This window comes from Sapajus apella, unplaced genomic scaffold, assembly GCF_009761245.1.
Source record: "Sapajus apella isolate SASKATOON/1434 unplaced genomic scaffold, GSC_monkey_1.0 scaffold61, whole genome shotgun sequence".
Taxonomy (NCBI): Eukaryota; Metazoa; Chordata; class Mammalia; order Primates; family Cebidae; genus Sapajus; species Sapajus apella.
This window is the reverse complement of record NW_022437001.1, coordinates 7,149,439-7,170,300: the sequence shown is the minus strand read 5'-3', so window position 1 is coordinate 7,170,300 and position 20,862 is coordinate 7,149,439. Positions and strand designations below refer to the sequence as shown.

At 40.1% G+C, this 20,862-nt stretch overlaps 1 protein-coding gene across 7 annotated transcripts in view; it reads right to left on the bottom strand.

The window, feature by feature from the left end:
- The window catches only part of ZNF827 (zinc finger protein 827), a 178,567-nt gene that overhangs the window by 100,371 nt on the left and 57,334 nt on the right, over positions 1-20,862 (bottom strand). For 6 of the 7 annotated variants that reach the window (XM_032246457.1, XM_032246460.1, XM_032246463.1 and 3 more), the window contains exon 5: positions 8,824-9,057. The exons of the other annotated variant lie outside the window; for it this stretch is intronic. In XM_032246457.1, coding sequence (XP_032102348.1) covers positions 8,824-9,057 — 234 coding nt within the window. The remainder of the gene's footprint in view (positions 1-8,823; positions 9,058-20,862) is intronic. 7 annotated transcript variants of the gene reach the window in all.

Sequence of the window (20,862 nt, the reverse complement as noted above, 5' to 3'; positions counted from 1 at the left end):
ATTTATAAAGGAAGATCTGGAGCCCCTCCACCACGCCCCCACCCCAGATGCACCACCTGCAGCCCTACCCACTCCCTGCTGTGCCCAGAGCCCTCCTTGTCCTAGTCCTGAAGCAGCCCAACAGAAAAGGAACTTACAATGAAGGTGGAGCACATGAAATTGTTTTCAGCGCTTTTGCCTGGTTTCTGGGAACACCAGACAATACAAATTTACGTGGCTATATTAACGTACGCAGCTATGGGACAGGGAGATGATAATAAAACAAGAGCCCTTTTGAGTCTGGTCTTTCAAATCCCAGGCCTTGGAGAAAGCCGGGTCAAAAAAGCAAGAAGAGTAGCCTGAAGCTTGAGGTCTAAAAAGGGAGGTGCAGAGGCCCTGGCCTTGAGGGTGTGAGCTGGAACAGCTCCTATATGGGGTAGGGAAAAGTAGCAACAGCCATTCAGGTGTATGGGTTCCAGGATTTGTAAAGGGCATGTGGAATTACAAAATAAACAGATGGGGGCTTACTGGCTAGAGCGATTGTAACACCAGGTATGGTCAGACAGCCTGTTGGAATAAGTTCCTCTTCGTAGCTGAGAAAGAACTGATTTCCAGGGTTGGCTGCATCCAGCTACTTCTGAGTCTCTCCTGATGAAACGGTCAGGTTAACAATACTGCTGTCTAGCCTCTGAGCTTAACGAGATCCAGACCTTCAAGAGAAGATTTCTCTGGGTATAGAAACATGTCAAATTTTTACCTTATTAAAGTGATCTATTCCCTGTTGGTACAGGATACAGTTTCGGTACTCCCAATATCTACAGTCCTCATTGAGTTTTCAAGGGCTAAAAAAAGTCTAATTCCTTATTTATATTACACTGTCCCCCAGCCATGGGTTTTATAGATATATATAGTTGCTCATGATATACATAGCAATGAGGAAAGTGGTCCAGCCTTTAGTTGTAGGCCCATTGCCGGTCATGTTCATTATAAGTAATTTAAAAAGTTGACATATAAATATCCTTTGCCATTAGACACATAAAGAATGCTACAGCAAATACAGAAGCCAGAGGGGTCCACTCCACTGAGGCGTTATTCAATAAATTTAGTTTCACAGGCTTTATATCTCTGAAAATTAAATAGCACTATGTGAATATAAGACAGACTTTCCTTTTAATATGAAATAAGTCTGCATTTTTTACTTAATTTTTGGATTTATGGAAAATGCGATAGCGCTCATTAGTAACAAAAGAATAACTGAGATAAACAGGACCATATCAAAATTAAAAACGTTTATGCTGCAAATAATATCATTAAGAAAATGAAGGACAACTGGCAGAGCTGGGAGAAAATATTTGCAAATCCTATATCTGAGTAGACACTTATGTCCAGAATACATAAGGAACTTTTAACACTCAAGAATAGAAACAAATAACCCAATTTAAAAAGTAAGAAAATAACTTGATAACTTGAATAGACACTTCTCCAAAGAAGATCTACAGATGGCCACCAAGCACATGAAAATATGCCCAACATCATTAGTCATCAGGGAAATGCAAATCCAAACTACAATGAAACACTAGTTTACATTCTTCAGATGGTTATAATAAAAAAGACAGATGAAACCAAGTTTTTGCAAGGATGTGGAGAAACTGAGACCCTCATCCACTGCTGGTGGGGATGTAAAATGGTGCAGCTACTTTGGAAAATCACTTGTCAGTTCCTTAAAATGTTAAACACAGAGTTAGCATTTGACTCAGCAATTCCATTCCTAGGTATATGCCCAAGAGGATTAAAGACCTCAGTCCACACAAAAACTTGCACATGAATGTTCATAATAGCAAAGTTGGCAAACAATCCAAATGTCTTCATCAATGGATGAACAGATCAAGAATATGTGGTATATCCATACAATGAAGTGTCATAAAATGAAAACGAATAAAGCCATAAAAATGAAGTACTGATTTACGTTACAACATAGATGAACCTTGAAAACATTATACTAAGTGAGAAAAGCCAGACGCAAAAGACTACATATTGTATGATTTCATTCACATGAAATGTCCAGAATAGGCAAACGTACTGAAATAGTAGATTTGTGGTTACCTGGGTAGCGGGTGTGGGGGTGGGGATACACAGTGATTGCTCATGGGCTTGACATTTTTGGGGGCAATGAAAATTTTTCTGGAATTTGATGTGATGATGGTTGCACAACTCTGGGGAATATACTAAAAATCATTGAATTGTATACTTTGAATGGGTGAATTCTACGGTATGTGAATTATATTTTAATAAAGATGGGCTGGGTGCAGTGGCTCAGCCTGTAATCCTAGCACTTTGGGAGGAAGCAGCAGGTGGAGATTGCCTGAGCTCAGGAGTTCAAGACCAGTCTGGCTAACATGATGAGACCCCATCTCTACTAAAACACAAAAAATCAGCCAGGCGCTGTGGCAGGTGCCTGTAATCCCAGCTACTCAGGTGGCTGATGTATGAGAATTGCTTGAACCCGGGAACCCACTCCACTCCAGCCTGGGTGACAGACTAAAACTCTGTCTCAAAAAAAAAAAAAAAAGATGTTTTTAAAAATGAGATGGTACATTAAAATCAGTCTAGCAATGCCCTCTAAAACATAAAATATATCAATTCTGGCCAGGTACAGTAGCTCACACCTGTAATCCCAGTACTTTGGGAGGCCAGGTTGGGAGGACTGCCTGAGGCCAGGAGTTCAAGACCAGCCTGGGCAAGACCAGCCTGGGCAACACAGCAAGCAAGACCTTGTCTCTACAAAAAAAAAAAAAAAAAAAAAAAGCCAAATGTGATGATGCACATCTGTAGTCCTAGCTACTCAAGAGCCTGAAGTGGGAGGATCGATTGAGCCTAGGAGTTGAAGGTTTCAGTGAGCTATGATCACACCACTGCACTCCAGCCTGGGTGACAGGGCAAGGACCCTGTCTCTAAAAATAAATTAAATATATGAATTCGAGAAAAGCAGAATACTGGATTCAATAAATTTCTTCAGGGGCTCAAAAAAAGTTGAAATGAAAAAATGAATTTTTTGATTTTTGGACTGATTAGACTGATTAGATCTACCTATTCACTTTATAAGTGAGCTCTGCATTTAGCCTTTTATGCAAGCAGGTAAAATCATAAGGAACTAAGTACAAACAGGCCTCACATCATCTCTACCACCTAACTAGATAACTTCCAAGTCTGAAGGAGGCAAATGTGAGAAGGCAGTGACATAAAAATACATGTATTTTCCATCCTTATAGATCACTAAAGTCACACTGCTTAGAAAGCTTGCTAGACTATAATTTTCAACGGGAAAATACCAAATAGGACAGTGAATAGTTTTTGCCCTGAGAAATTTTTAAGCTAAAAATCTGTAATTAATGTCAAAGAATTCTTTAGAAGAGCCTCCAACATGGTTTTAGATTATGTTGAGGGGAGGTAGGGAAAGGTTTTTCTCCAAAAAGAATGCCAACATTGCTCAGGAATAATCATGAAATGTAACAGCAAAGAACACTGAAAAAAGTAGTGTTATCTGAGGCTCACAGCCAACACTATCTTGATTTATTAGGTACATGAGCCCTTCTAAAAAAAGGTTCCCAGATACCATTATTTCATAATAAATTAAAAAGAATCTTCACTGAAGAGAGATGGTTCCTTTTAAAAAGTAAAATGTACATTTAATAGAGCTTTGTTCTCTGTCAGCTTCAACCTAAAGAATTCTTCTCAGATGGATGAAACTTATTTTTCCAATTAACCATTTCCTCAGCACAGTGCTTTTCAAGCCTTAGCTGTCAGAATCGCTAGGAGGGTTTGTGAAAACAGACAGCAGGACTCCCACTCCCAGAGTTTCAACTAGGTCCAGGGTAAGTCTCAAAAATTGACATTTCCCTGGGCGTGGTGGCTCACGCCTGTAATCCCAGCACTTAAGGAGGGCGGATCACCTGAGGTTAGGAGTTCAAGACCAGCTTGGCCAACATGGTGAAACCCTGTCTCTATAAAAATTAGCCGGGCATGATGGCAGGTGCCTGTAATCCCAGCTACACGGGAGGCTGAGGCAGAAGAATCACTTGAACCCCAGAGGCAGACGTAGCAGTGAGCCGAGATCGTGCCATTGCACTCCAGCCTAGGCAACAGAGCAAGGCTCTGTCTCAAAAAAAAAAAAAAAAAGAATGGACATTTCTAATACTTCCTTATCCCCACAAATTTCATGATGATTCTGCTGGTCCAGGGACCACACTTTAAGAAGCACTGCCTTAGCAAATTAGAGAAGTTTTTCTCTCAGACCGTTTCAGGAAGGAAAGATAAACAGCACCCAAAGTTCCAAACACATTTCCACTCAATACTGAAATGACAGCAATCACCATAATTGTCCCTGGACCTTTTGTGGTTCATACACATTGTTCTATCTTCCTGTTTCGCACCTCACCCTCCTGCCCTCCCTCCCAGCAATCCCACATCGCTAACGGCAGCAGCCACATCTGCCCAGCATGCTCTCATCCCTAAATAGAGAAGTTTCCACTCTTGAGTCCCAGTTGAAGCTAAGGCACTCGGTTGGGATTTAGGACTGGGATGAAGACATTTCTGTCTGGCTACTCTTTTAAGCAAGACATAAACTCAGAAGCTGCTGGCAATTCCCCCTTTCCATCATGTGGACTGAGAAACAGAAGTCCATCTGTCGGTGCAGAGAGAAGCAGAAATGAGGTGGGGGAGGGGGTGGTTCCTGGGTTCCATATGGTCCTCCAGCCTCTGGCTGCAGTGGAAGACGGAGGCCCCGCTGCGTCTCTGCGCTTAGGATCCATAAGCCAATCTCAGACCCACATCTTATACTAAATTCTTCTATCCTGCCGAAACTATCTGAAGAGGGATTCTGTTATTTATAACCAAAGGGGCCCTAATTACAACTGCTAATAAAGTGAGTTCTTTTCTTCTCTGCTTCAGTTCACCTCAGAGATTAAATTCATCTTAAAACGTCACCCTACTCAAGTTAACCTGTTCTTAAATATTTCCTAGCTGAAGCTCCATCTCATTTAGGTGATACCCTAAACCAAATATCACTATGTATTTCAAATCTAGGGCCTGCTTGGATTCCTATACAAGAGGCAATTATAATTTATATGCTTCTTCAGGACTAGGCAGGAATAAATGAATATAAACCAGAAATGAATATAAATCCACTGGGTGAGCACAGAAATTTAAAAAACCAATAAACTTGTTTCAAATTAAGGTCTAATATGAAGTTTTATTTACCATGTAGAGAAATGTAAATGTTTAATTTTTCATTAATGTTTCTGCATAACTCCAGCTTTCCAGCTATGTTCCTTTTGTGTATGGAATTCATATTTTTAAATGGCATTCTCATCTACTACTTCTAGGCTCACCCAACCATGCATGATACATTTTATATATGCATTCCCATGGAAACATGTAACTTCCCAAAGAAAGAAGAGGGCATTTATCTTTCTTTATCACTTCACATCTAGCTACTTCTCTTAAGGCAGAACGGAGACAAAGCAGACAAAATTTTGTGTCGCTTTCACCCTTACATCATATCCATGATAACACAGCTGTCCCATAAGTTTGCAAGGTGACCAGACATTGCAAAACCAGAGTTTAAAGAGGACTTTGAATATCTTACACTACCTAATGTTATATATCCTCTATGTTGAACATCAAGATTTTGGTCTCCTTGAATGAAGACTTCTGGGAATTATCTTTGGCAACCATATGCTTAGCAAAAAAGTCTGATTATTTTGGCTGCCTCGTGTCACATAACAACAAGTAGTCGCAGACTTCCAGTGCTTTCCTCAGAGTGTGTTGCTTTCTTTATGGCAATCAATTTACTTGGCCCAGCTGTCAGGCGTTCAACTTCCCAATTAACAGCTGGAAATAGAACTTGAACCACAGGAAGGAAGAAAGCTCAGATTTTCCCAAACGCACACTTAATGAAAAATTGAGCCTACTCTCTAGCTCATCTGCGTTTTTCCCGTAAAACACAAATGTCAATTTGGAAAACAATATACCTACAGAGGTTTCTCCACATGGAAAAGTTCCACATGATATATGACTGGGCCAGGTGCCAAGTCTCCATCCTTAAGGAGTTAACATAAATTAATTTAAAACTGAAATGAAGCAGCCAAAATTGTGGACTAGTTTCTTCTTATTAATTCAGTGAGAAGACTGAAAGGGTCTAAACTATAGGTCACCACTTCTAATCTCAAAGAAATAAGTAACAGGGGGAAACTCCTTTTATTCCACATCTTAGAACTACTCCTTGGGTCAAAAGTGAAACAAGGAAAAGCATGCCCGATGCATCATCCTTGCATAAATAATTATCTTCACCCAACTCTTCCTGACCAAGAGGAGTTTCCCCAGCATAACAGAAGACTATAAATGAAAGCAAGCAAGGCAGGAAGCAATAGGAACGCCTGTTCACAAGAACAGCTACAAGAAACCTGTGGGGGTATCAGCCGAGGTGAACTGGTGATGCAGCCCTGACCACCTACACAGACGCTTCGGGAAATGAGTTATTACTCTTGTCTATAGAGGAACAGAAATGATCATGGAAAAGGGTGTCTGAAGACATTCAAAGTCCTTTACTTGGATGTCTTTCAGGGCATGAACAGTGAAATTGTTAAAACCACAATTTGAGGTAAGACCATATAAAGTTTTCTCCTAACCTAAATAAGGATGAGTCCTCTTTACCTTATGGCTTAGGAATGAAAAGGTATTTGCTTTTAAGTCACATGCCTATTTTTATGACAAAAAACTTCTTCCCAGTTTACCTGACCATGGCCACTAGAGTATGGCAGTACTAAGTTCCAAGTACAAATCACTCGAATGGATTTCACTGCCCTGGATTACTTCTGACTAGACCACAGCATCTAAGGGTCAGGATTGTGATGCATATCTCTGACCTAAGAGATACGCACATAGAATGCTAAGGGATTTTTTTTTTTCAGGGCAAAAAAAAAAAAAATAGTCGTTACCCTTCAAACAAGTTTTCATTTCTACATCAAGAAGCAGGGGCAGGTGCCCTTTGGAAATAGGACCATGACATCCATTCAACTATTGCTGAACCCCATAGCACATGTACTCAACCAAAGTCAACATACACATTTAGAAGGACCACTGCTGTCCACAAATATCTTTCAATGTTCATGGCTGATAGACATATTCTGTTGGAAGGATATCATTATTATCTACAAAATGATTCCATACTTGTGTCTCAAATCTCATCATGCAAAAGGATTAAGATAAAATAGTTTTCCTTAAAGAACATCTCTCCTGAAATCTCATTTTTTGCATATTATCTTCTGGTGCTACCCAAGTCTCTTCTGCTCACTTGCTTCACAGCAAACTCTGCGCTAGAAATATTATATTCTAGAATCTGATCATAAGGAGGGAGACAGGGGTCACTGTTGGATAAGGCTTCAAGTCACTGGAATGTGAAAGTGTATTCTATGGGGGAAGAATCGGAGCTATGTGGCTTCTTTGAATTTATCAGAGAAACAACAAATGGATTACTCTACACTGTTTGACATAGGAAGGAGAGTTCAAATATACAAAAAATGTGTTCACTTGACCATCCTTCATAAAAATGTTCAGCTTTTGTAACAGCAAATAGTACAATCTTACCAGACCTCTCATCTGCATAGGAGATACTGCACTATCTCTGTGACGTTTAGGAAAATGGGGCTATGATAAGGATATAATAATTGCATTATGCTTTATTTATAACAAATCATGTTACCTTGAACTTCCAATGCACTTGAATTAACGTCAAAGAAAAGAATTCTTAACCCCACCAACTGGTAAGTATAGGAATTTCAACTGTTCTGGTATAATGACTAAGTAAATCACTATTAATTTCTTACTTTCCAACCCACTAGTCAACTAGAAACACAGTCAGAATTGCTGATGAAATTACAGGTCTTAAAGGAGTCTCTCTAATGAATTTCTTGCTTTCATCCTTCAAGCACAGCAAGTTCCAAACTAAAAACGGCTTTTGATTCATATTAGCATTTTAAATATAGTTTCTAAAAATTACCCTTAAGAGGTAATGAACTAAGGATGGGATATGACTTGACAAGTATTATTATTGATAAAACCTTTCCTATCTTTCTGAAAGTCCTGTCTTTGAATTTAAAAGACGCTATGTTTTTACCTGTTTCAAAGGGACAGGGCGGATAAGAGATAACACGGGAAAAAATCCAAACTGTATAAATTTCAAATTATAAGCTATTTTTCCTACATTTAATAAGCTGAGATTACATTGAGATACTAGTAAAGAATGATTCATTAATCTTAAGAACAGGTTAATTATTGTAATACTCCATTATAAAATTCTCTATCCATAAAATCTCTTATTGCCACTCTATTGGTAATTACTTCAAGTGCCATCTCAAATGCTTATGAAGTTAAGAAAAATGTTTTTAATGGTGCTTAAAGAGTGTAGTATAAATACACACAAAATGCCAGGTCCTCTATTAGGAAAGAATAGATATTTTGATCAATTAGCAGAAGAGCTTTGAACATCATTAGAACCCATTTAAAATTATGGCCTATATCACCTTAGAAAGCAACAGTGGTTTCCAACAGTTTGCCATGACAGTCAGGAAAAGGTTGTATTTAATAAGATAGGTACACAGCTAATCTACACAAACAAACTCACATACAACACAGGAATTTAAGCCAAGTAATCTGATTGTTCCTTGAATTCACAGCAATAATGTGATATTGCCGCCATCGGGTTAATTATAATCCATGCAGGAAGCAGTCCAGTTGGCCTGCAAGCGAAATTATCAGAATGTGAATAGTTTAGAATAAATCAAGTACCTGAGAGTTTCATGAGAAGTTCAGAGGCTGCTTTGACTGACACGTCCCGCCTTAGCACATTTCCCTTCCCTTCCTGGGGCTTTAGTGTGTCCTCAGAGGCTCCTGGGGCTGACACTTCAGATTCGGGGCTGAACACATAGCTGGACCGAGGCAAAGTCGCACTCAGGGACTCCCCTTCCTTAGGTTCCTCTTTCACTTTAAAATTAAGATTCATGGGCTCCTTCTGATTTGCAGCTGTCAAAAGAAAAAAGGGATTATATATACAAAAAAGGCCACTCCCCCACTTAGCCGCCCTGGTACTTAACGAAGTATGGAATGCACAATCACACTGTGCTAACACTGGAGGGATCACAACCTCATCAGAACAGGCTGGGCCCTGGGCAAAACCACACAATATACTCCATGGGCCTACGACTCTGAAGAGTGTGGGTTTCTGAATCTTGTGAACCTAGAGTATTTTAAGAAGGGCTACCTCTACAAAGTCTCTGGGCATTTTCTCTTTGGTTTCTCTAAACATTCTTTCCTGTGTATGCCACTGCCTCCCTGACTTATTAGCACTCTCCCCACCTAATCCTATTATGAAATAATGCTTTCAGGCAATTATTCTGCCATAAGATAATGAATACAAACATGAGTCAGAGGCAATATCCAAAGCAAAAACCTGGGTGTGATGGTAAGGTGAGGATGGAGAATTTGCCAAAGAGATAAGCTCAGACTAGAGATAGACCACTGTTGCCTTATTATAAGATGACACTACTGCTGATCCATAAACAGTGGGGCATGTACTTAGCACTGTTCTTCCGATTATGGTGAATAAATCCATGTCTGTAGCCCAAGTCACCACCGAGTCCAAAATGACCTTTTTTTTTTTTTTTTTTAAGAACAGTTTTTATTTTGGAATAATTTTAGATTTACAGAGAAGTTGGAAAGATGGTTCCAAGAGTTCCCATATATCCCTCACCCAGTATTCCCTAATGTTAACATCTTACCTAACCATGGTACGTTTGTCAGAACTAAGAAATTCACATTACGATGATCTAAACTCTAGATTTTATGCAGATGTCACCAGTTTTTCCACTAATGTCCTTTTTCCATTTTTAGCACGGTTGGTTGCTGTGGAGTGTGTGGTCAGGGTAAAGCTAACTGACCTATTATGGGATGGATTCTGTGGCTTAGCCACACTGTACCACACCTCCCCCACTGGGCTACATACTACCCAGGAAAGACCAAGGAAGAAGAGACAAGCACCTCTTCCCACCACTTTTCACTTCCACAGGCATCTCACTACCTTTAACAGTCCATGAGGTGGGAACTTATGATTGGTTACACTGGATGTGTCCATCTTTTGAGAAAGAGGATCTCATACTAATACAGGATTCTTAGAAACACTTATTAGAATGAGCCTTAAGCCCATTCCATTTTAACAAACAAAAAGATGAAAATAAATCCCTAAAGCAAACATCTATCCCCCCTTGCCCACGACCTACTCCAAGCCGATACTCAAGCACAAAGTCTGTTTTCCACCTCATAACCCTGTAAGAATATGTATTCTAGAATCATAAGTTCACACAGACCAGCTTATTTGGAAACTGAACCCCAGAAGTCCAAAGTACTATTTGGAAGTTTCACTACCAGAAAGGACAGAGCTGGGACCAGAACCTAGGTCCATGGGCTTCCCACTCTGTGTCCCTTACCTGCCTCCACCACACCACCTCCACTTCTGGACTCTTGCGTTGCAATAAAACTTGAAAATACTTCATCTTCCAATTTGCTCAAATACCACCTGATCAGTGAGGTCTACTCTGATCATCCCCTCCAAAACTGCAACCACCACCTTCACCATCCTCCCAACCTCTCTTACCCTGATCTACCTTTCTTTTTTCCCTCCAAATTCTTATCATGTAATAACCTACTGTTATGAACTCAGCTGCGTCCCTTCAAAATTCATATGTTGAAGCCCTAACCTGCCAGTGTGGACTATACTTGGAGTTAGGATCTTTAAGGAGGTAATTAAGGTTAAATGAGGTCATGAGAATGGAGCCCTAATCCATTGTGACTGGTTGCACTAAAGAACCAGAAGAATAAGAAGAGAGAGAGAGAGACACCAGGGATGCAAGCACACAGAGGAAAGTCTGCACAACGACACAATGAGAAGGAGGCCATCTGCAAGCCAAGGAGAGAGGCCTCAGGAGAAACCAAACCTATTGACATCTTGATCTTAGGTTTCTAGCCTCCAGAACAGAGAAATAAATGTTATTTAAGCCATCCCCTCTGTGGTATTTTGTTATGTGGTATTTAGTTTAACAGACTAATCACATGCTATATAGTTTTTAAATTTTATTATGTTAACAATTTATGGCCGGACGTTGTGACTTATGCCTGTAATCCCAGCACTTTGGGAGGCTGAAGTGGGTGGATCACTTGAGATCAGGAGTTCGAGACCAACCTGGCCTCGTGATCTGCTTGCCTTGGCCTCCCAAAGTGCTGGGATTACAGGTGTGAGCCATCGAGCCGAGCCCAACAACTTTCGTTTTAACACTGATGTGTCTCGAGCGCTTAGAAGAGTGCCTGGCACATAGTTGGCGCACAATATATATATTTGTTGAATGAATAAAATGTGTCGTTCCAAATTAGTGGCATCCAGTAATGGTGTTCCAATATTATCTGAGGTTAACAAAAACTAAGACCTCCAAAATATTGCACCAAAAGCAAGCAGAAGTGCTTTCTCTGGATTTAATAATTGAACGGGAGATAAGACCTTTGAAATAAAGTTAAAGGCCTTTCTACCTAGACCACAGCATTACTGAAATAGCTAATCATCACTTGAACTCTAGCATTACTAAAAGAGAAGTCAAGAAAAATCTCAAGAAAAATGCTTAAAAGTTAGCCCTTTAGGGACAATGCCATAGTCTACAGTGCAATCCTCAAATATGTACTTCCGACTTCTACCAGGAAGGTTGCTCCTAAGAGGACTTAGTTTATTTAGCACATTTCTACCCTTTGCACCTTTCCCCCACTTCTTGGGGGATTTTGCTGGTCACCTTCTAAAGCTTGCTCTCTCCCAACACCATTCTCCCAGAACTCTTTATAATAAAGTCCTTTTCCAAGGGCACTAGTTCATCATGACAGAGTAATTAAGTAGGGTGTTTATTAAGTCTGTGTCTTCAATTCTTTGAGAAGGAACAATTTAAAGTGAATGGTTAAGTATGTTTAAAATGCTTCATTGCTGCATCTTTTATTTAAAAACATTTTAAAATTTGGCTGGGCGCGGTGGCTCACGCCTGTAAGTCTACCACTTTGGGAGGCTGAGGTGGGCGGATCACGAGGTCAAGAGTTAGAGACCAGCCTGACCAACATGGTGAAACCCCGTCTCTACTAAAAATACAAAAATCAGCCGGGAGTGGTGGCACATGCCTATAATCCCAGCTACTCAGGAAGCTGAAGCAGGAGAATCCCTTGAATCCGGGAGGCAGAGGTTGCAGTGAGCCGAGATCACACCACTGCACTCCAGCCTGGGTGACAGAGCGAGACTCCATCTCCCAAAAAAAAAAAATTAAATTCTAAGATGAAGCTAAGAATTCATCTTAGAGTTCTTAAAACTGTTGAGGTCCTAGAAGCAAATCCCAACTTCTAGAGATTGTTAAGCAGATACTTTCTGCAGATGTAAGTGATTACTAGAAGTATTAGTCAGAGTATATGCTACGAGAGACTTCGGGAAAAAAGTAAAGATATTTAGCATTGCTAGCACAACCTGGGTTTAACAGAACTTCAAAAAGACACTTTAAAAGGCAATAGGCAAGCTGTATACTGTTGCATTGTATATTTACAAGGCACTACATACCTGGTTTTCATTCTGACAATACAGGGAATGACAGAAAATTGTAATGTGCTGAGGAAATGTAAATATTGTTAATGACATGCCAGAAAAGCATGTGGAAATCACTCATTTGCCCAAGTTTTAATTTTTCAAACATTTGAGTCTCAATAGAAGACGTGAAAATAGAAATGTGAAGGCTAACCTGCTTTTTTCAAAGACCAAAAATATTTACATTAAGAACAATACACAAAGCCTATATTTTAACATTAATATGACTTAATAATTATCATCTTTTAAGTTATCCCACTTTACAAAAAACCCACACGTGCAGTGAGAGGTGGATTTCAAGATGTTTTCTTTTTCTTTGGGGAAATTGCTAAGAGAAAAGCAACCATTTATGACTCATGACGTAGTTTTTACTTCATTCCTACTACTAACACAGAAAGATTTGTGCACATGTGGAATCAAGGACTTAACCAGCACCTGCCTTGACTTCTGTTTACGTACTTGAAAGTTTCCGGATACTGAACTTTTGATGTGGCGAGGAAGCCCCTGCGAATCAAGAGGCCCCTTCTCTCACTGTTTGTTCCCAGCATCCTAGGACCTGGGTCACTCTGATGATCAATTACACACACCTCTCAGTTTATGTACTTGATGGAGTTTATGTACTTGAAGGAAACCAGCTTTTTTGAGGATTTATGAAGGATTCAAGATAAATGCAAACGTGGGAAAGGAATGGGAAAGCTGCTGGGATAAGATGATTCCAATTTTCCAATTCTAGGTAATGACTATATAACTAGAAAATACTATATATTTTTTATATATATATATATTTAGTTGTATATACTATATTATTTTTTATATTACTATATAACTAGAAAATATATAGTTTCATTACTATAATATTATACTATATATATATATCTATAAAATATATATAGTATTTTCTAGTTATATAGTAATTGGGAAAATACTATATAACTTCCGTATTACTAGGGAAAATACTATATAACTTCCTTCTAAAGACCATCATTTGTTTTAACGATGCATACAACTAGCACTTGAGCAATGACTCAGGAATCTTGCCTTCCATCAACCACAGGAGATAGATGTTATTACTATCTTCGTTTCACAGGTGAGGAAACTAAGGTCCCAAAAGGTTAAGAAACTGATGCCCCAAATCACAGATCTAATTCACAGAGAAACTAGGCTCAAAGGTTCTCACTGGAAATGCATCCAAACCCTTTCCTTTCTCTCCAAGACACCCAGGTACCTTTAAGAGGGACGCTATCCTCAGCAGGTGAACCGTGGCTTTGGAAAATAAGTGATGTGAGTGGATTAAGCATTTTTCATTAGAAAGGGAAGGGTGGGTTTCGCCTGAAGAAAAAGGACATTTTCTGGTAGGAAGGAATCTTGTGAAGATTTGACTAAGAGGATGAAAGAGAAGAAATCGACTGCAAAATGAATGCTTCTGTTTTGTTGGTTCCCTCTGGTGAAGGAAAATGACACCTTTTCTTGAGCTTAATGAGACAGAACTTTCTTTCAGTTCAGAGTATGGCAATTTTGTAAATGCTGAACTGCTCTGTGAAAAGCAAGGCCACTGAGAATTTTATTTACGACCTCACCCTAAACCAGACCCAAAGACTTGGGCCTGGAAGGGACTACAGAGCAATGGTTTTCAAATGGTGCTCCAAGGAACCCTCAGATATGCTTTACGAGTTCCAACAAATGTTTGTTTCAAATTTAAGTTTTAAAAAATTGTTTTAAAATTAAGTTAAAATTTAAGTTCAAAGTATGCATCATCTACTGCATTATATATAAAACATCAGCATACTGGAGACTGCTAATGTGTTAACTTGTGTTGACAAGTTAATTCAGTTTTGTGTAGCGCCCTCGTAAAGCAGTTTCTCCCGCTCTAACAGGAATGCTGCAGTTCTAGTAATATGTCATCAGTAATGAAGTGGCTGCCTTGGCACTGGTTTTTCAAAAAGTTCAGGCCTATGCATGTGTGTCCATATATAATTATAGTAGTACTAGAGCCTGTATACATACTTTAAATTAGTGTTTATCAACCTCAACACCACTGGATAATCTGCTGGGAGGAGTTGGCGTGGGAGACTGTCTTGCACATTGTAAGATGTTTAACAGCATCCCTGGCCTCTCTACGCACTAGTAGCCAGAAGTACTTCCTACCTGTGAAAAAAGAAAAATTTCTCTAGACATGGCCAGCTGTCCTTAAATTAAATGCAAGGGTAGGTTCAAGTGCATCAAGTGTATGTGCTTGGTGCAGCTTCTGACCATAGCTAACAGACAGACATATGTAGATAGATAGGCACATAGATAGATACAGATATAGCTAGATCGTTGATTGAGCACATAACATGAGCCAGGTGATACACTAAGGATTTACCTGTATTAAGTTATCTGATCCTCACAATCACCCTTTGAGGTAGGCACTAGTATAATCCCCATTTTGCAGATGAGAAATCTCAGACCTAGAGAGATTAAATACATTTCCCAAATAATAGTTAAGTGAGTAATAACCAAGTAGTTGACACAGAATTACAGATGGCTTTAGGGCATATTCTGAGTTTTGGATACTGCTTATCTCTCATTTATTATAAGGAGTGAGGGCAGTTGCTAAATGCTGTCAACTTTGAAACAAAAACTTGTACTCTTCTTTAATTGAGGAGAACCTGAAATTACAAGACAAGTTGTTAAAAATCTGTTCCCATTTGCCACTATGTGAAACTGTACTTGTATTTTTTCAAACTGAGATCAGCAAAATAAATTTAGAAATATACGAGATGATCACATTGCTTCAGACTCTGCTCCCTCATAGCACTGCAGTGTCACATTTTCTGCTCACCAAATAGCAACTTTTTTCCCCCTAATTGTTTGGCTTTTTAAACAGGTAAATGTAATAAATGTGAACTTTTGAAACAAAATGAAAGCCATTACTGTTTTCTACTCCCTTATTTTACAATAAGAAAACACAGGCTCAGAGGATGATACGATCTTTTGAAAATCACACAGCTCATTAATAGAACCAGAATCAGAACTTAACTCTCAAGACAACAAGCTGGTACTGTTCTGTCTAACCAAGTTCCCTTGTTAGCAGTGTGTATGTATGTATGTATATATGTATGTATGTATGAATGAATGAACAGGCTGGGGATCTGAGATTTTTTAGCACTATGATGTGCTTTGGGTGAGAAATTGCCTTCTGAAATCATAAGAAAAGCCAAGATTTAATTAAATAATAATTAATAACGGTTAAATATGACTGTTATATGTTAAGCGTATTATATTCAAATGGAATGTTTAGAACATTCGCTAAATATTTTTAAATCTTGCTCTTTAATTTCTCTTAAATCATTTTATAATTAGTGTTTAGTGAAATTTAGCCATCTCATATTTCTCATTAATCCCCACCTGAGCTAATCCTTGGCCACACTTCAGGGCCTATGTACCCAAACCAAGACTGTAAAGGTCCCTATGACAGCCAAAGGGGCAAAACAGCCTCTGGAGAAGGGTCAAAGGTAGCCAGTAAGCAGTGCCTCAAGAACTTTAAAATAAATAAAGTTTTTCTGTAAAAACTAAACTACTAAAACCAACCCACAAAGGACAAAGGTAGCCATTTGCAGTAATCCACTTAACAGACAGGATATCTCCCTTGTCAAAAGCAGGAAGAACAAGTCCTGGAAAACCAATCAAGCCCTGAGTAAATTCCAACTATTAACATGGCCAAAGAATGAAATGTATGAACAGCAAGGGAGTGGTTTGCCTGGAGACTAGAAGAAAGAAAACCTGAAGATTGGATAATAGATTCCCAACCTTTTTCAGGAAAGTCAGTATCCACCTGCCCCAAATGACATCTCCTCTTGACTGCTATACCTGTCATTTTAAATTAATATGCTGACATTCTGGTTTACAGATCAGTTTGTAAATGATTGTTGTCACTGCGGATCACTCAGAGAATCTGAAGAACTCTGGACTATAGCAGACCACGAAATGGCTATGATTCCCCTCTCCAAAGGCCCACCTCTTTACACTGTGACTTTGTAGCTCCCCTCAAGAGGAGGAAGGTACACATGCAATTCCATGGTTGCAATGATCAAACCCCAAGAACAACATGAATAAAGGTAGAAATGGAAATGAGAGGGGTATGTTCATGAGCTGGCAAAGACTGTTAACAGTTTTCCTGAGAGGAGTGGGGAGATGGTTACTCAGGAGAAAAGAGCCGGGGCTGAGCATGGTGGCCTTGGCCTGTGCCTGTAAGGCACAGCTACTTGGGAGGCTGAGGTGGGAGGATTGCCGGAGGTCAGCAGTTCAAGATCAGCTTGAGTGACAGAGTAAGACTTCATCTCAAAAGAAAAAAAGGATAAGACAAGACAAGGAAAGGAAAGACAGAGAGAGAAAGGAAGAAAGGAATGGAGGAAGGGAAGAAGGAGAGAATAGAGGGACGGAGGCAGGGAGGGAGGGAAGGAGGGAAGATGGGAAGGAAAGAAAAGAGCTAGATAGACAGGAGTATGATTTGATGCAAGAGGTACTGGAAGAAGAGTCCATCAGAAATGCTGGGTGGATGGGTGGGGACGGTGCTAAGGTGGAAAAGGCACCGGGGGGAGCTGAAGGGGCAACTTCAAGGCGTGAGGAGGAGGCTGCACGTGAAGGGAAGGAGTGTAGATAAAAATTTCAGTACAATTTTGAAGACATAAAAAATTTAACCAGATTAGTGACTGAAAGTGCATGCATTAGAAATGATGCCATGGTTTGAAGCCAAGGAAAATAAACAGTGAAGCAGACGGAGGTCAAAAGACAGTTTGCTCAACTGAGAAAAAAAAATAGGTAATAGCTAATTAAGTGGTCAAGAGCCAAGCTTTTGCTGTTACCCAGAGCCGTATCCTTGCTCTGTCCCTTGCAGCCAAAACCTTTAAGTCTCAGCCTCCTCATCTATAACCTAGGTTTACTATTACAGACCCTACAGGGCTGTGGTGAAGGTTAAATGAGAAATTACATGATGTGGCTGGCACAATGCCCAGCTCACTGTAAGCACCTTTGATTAATTATAGCTCTTAAAATAATAATAATAGTAGAAGCAGTAACAATAATAACAACAGTAGTAAAAAGAGCGAACTTCAAGGAGAATGACACTTTGCTTTGTTTTTACAGATACAATAGACTTTGGTAAAATTTCCCAGGGGTCTATCAAGATAAAAAATCACTCTCATGGCAATTCTAGAACTAGGTACGCTCTATCCAGCACAGTGAGGAAAGAAAGGTCTGGATTCCAGTCATGACTCTTCTACAGCTATTTACCCCAAATCTTAGTTTTCTCATCTACCTACTTGTTATGAAATGATATACTTAGAAATACACTATACACTATGAAGCTCTGCAGAAATACCAGTTGGCCCTACTCTCATGCTCTATTTGCACTAAATAATTCCTGAGATGCCTAAAGCTATTAACACAAATTCTGAAGTTGTCTGACATAACAGCATCCAGAACATGCTGAAATTCTGGCTAATTCCACAACACACAAGAAGGGCAGAGAACAGAGCCCTTTGTGCCGTTCGCTGTTTTTGCTGCTTCTTTCTGTAATTTGGGGGTATAGACAGCCTGGAGAAGGGAAACCTGGAACCAAGCTGCCTGGATTAGAATCCCACTTCCAACACCTATTCATTGTGCTAACCTGGGCAAGACTCCTAACCTCTCCACTTGTCAGTTTCCTCATCTGTAAAATGGGAATACTAATACCACCTACTTATGGTATTGCTACGAGGTTCAAAAAAGTTAAAGGGCACAGAGTACGCATTAAATGAAGTAAAAATAATAAGCAATGAGCAACTAGCATAAGAACTCAACCTGTGTGTGTAAGCAATCCAGGCCCCACTCATAATCCTCCAGGTCCCACTTACCTATAATCCCACCTCTCCCTTTCTTAACTCAAGTCAGTGCTTGTCTCATGAGTGGCAAGTCACTGAAAAATAGGAAAGAGTCACACTCTCCCTCTCATATGAATCACCAAGCTCAATAAAGTCAAAGATTTCAAAAGGGCATTCAAGCTGCTTTCACATATAAGGCCCCTAAATGCAGCTCCTCACATGAGGAATTTTAGTCACATGATCGGTGAGTGCCCATCACGAGGAAAACAAGGCAGGGTTAAAAGGAAGGGCCAAACTGGAAATGCAAAGGGAAGCTGTCAGAAACCACCTGACTGGGACAGGCATGCCCAGGCGTGGGCAGTGGAAGAGCCCCCTGGCTGCTGGCACTGCAGTCGCAGGGTGTGAATAACACAAGGATGGCATTTACTTGGAAGAAGGCTCATTTGTTGAGATGATTGCCTTTAGAGAAAGGCAATCAGAGCCCCTGGGCAATGAAGATGACTTGGTTCAATGGGCATCTCCCATCCCTCCTTCTCCAGCAGCACAAATGAAGGTAAAGCAAGATTGGGAGCCGCCATTTACACAAAACCTGTATTGTACCTACGAGAGGCTTAAAATCATGTGAAATAGATGGAAGTTGTAGAACAAAGGCTGATGGAAAACTACAGTATATGACACAAACACATTAACCTATACCCTACATTTATACGTGAACACCTTTGCTGTTTAATGGCTGAGCTACTAATAAGTCAGAAATGGTTAGCTTCTAGCCATTTGTTCACAAACTGTCTCTGTGAGGCTAAAAGTAAGTTGCTGCTTTAAAGAAGTCCATGTCTCCTAGTTAAAATTATTTTGGTCTGAATTTTACGAAATTAATATAATGTGGGAGACAGCACAACAATTTTTGCTGTCTTCCAAATTAAAAATAGTTGAAATGACATATCTTTTATTTTGGAAAACCAGGGACAAAAAGATATTCCCAGCCAACAAGTGAAGTGCCAAGTTTCTGTCAACTGCTTGGTTATAATCTGGAGAGTTAGAATTAAATTTTGTATCTTTAAAAGTGTAGTTTTCAGAAAAAGAAATGATGTAAGGCCACTGTTGCAGGCAACTTTTAATCAGGCTTCTAATAACGATGACCCTCCCAGTTCCTTGATGCTCTGCGCGGAGTCTTGAGACTTTTTGACTGGAGAAAATCCCCTGTCAGGAGGCCCCACAAGGAACTACCTGGAGATCCCTGAGCACGGCTCACCCAGGCCTCTCCTTCATGTCAATCTTAACTTATGGTGAAAGCCACACGCCCATCTCATACCACCATGCCCTGTTTCGTGGTCTAGGGTGGAGACCACAGGAACAAAACTGCACCGATGAAAACCACAGCTGTCCCAAAAAATACAGTACCAGGTACCAAGTTTATATCCACATCAGTGGTCCTCAGCCCTGGCTGCACATTAAAATCATTCTGCACATTAAAATCGTTTGAGGATATTAAAGAAAATACCAATGTCTAGGGCCTATCCCAGTGAATCATAATTTCTGGACCCTGGCATTTTGTGAAAAACTCCCCAGGCAAGGCTAATGTGCAGCCGAGGTTAAGAACTGCTGCTGGTTATGGGCGACAAGGCACAGAATCAGCAGGAACTCAGCTCTCCACAGTCGGGTGAGTACCTATTCCCTGAACACCCCTAGCCACATGACCACTGGCTCACCTGCCCTGACATGCAATGATTTGCATATGCCTTCCAGCTTCCAGGAAAGAGCGACTGGAACATACAGGCTTGGAGCCCTCTCAGGCCTGCCTCAGTCTAAACCATGGGCGAAATTTATAAAATTCATTTCTCTGTCAGCCCAGAAAGCTACCCATACTCTTCTTCCCTGAATCCACTGCGATGCCAGGCCTGGAAGCCTCAGTTTTGGAAGCAGCATTATTCTTGAAGGACCAAGCAATGTTCAGTGTGGGGTCAGTCAGAAGAATAGCTGATGGTTAGGAGACGGGGTTTTATTTCACAATCATGCACATTAAGAAACCTCTAACAGGAGTGGGGGTGGGAGGCTTTGAGAGTCCATTTAAAACAGCATTCTATCCACTGACTTTTAATCCCATTGGGTTCCATTCAGTCATCTTTATGCTTCGTTTTAGTCGAAGGAGCAAGAAAGACTCCTCTTAATAACCAGGCAAGAAAGCATCAAGTGTTTTCTCTCTTTTGGAAACAAGTAGGTGTCTACACGCTTGAATTTGTCACTGTGCTCCAGTTTTGCAGACAGTGATCTGGCTGGCACAAAGATTCACAGACTCAGTGCCCACAAACAGCTGCACCCTACAGTACCAGCAGG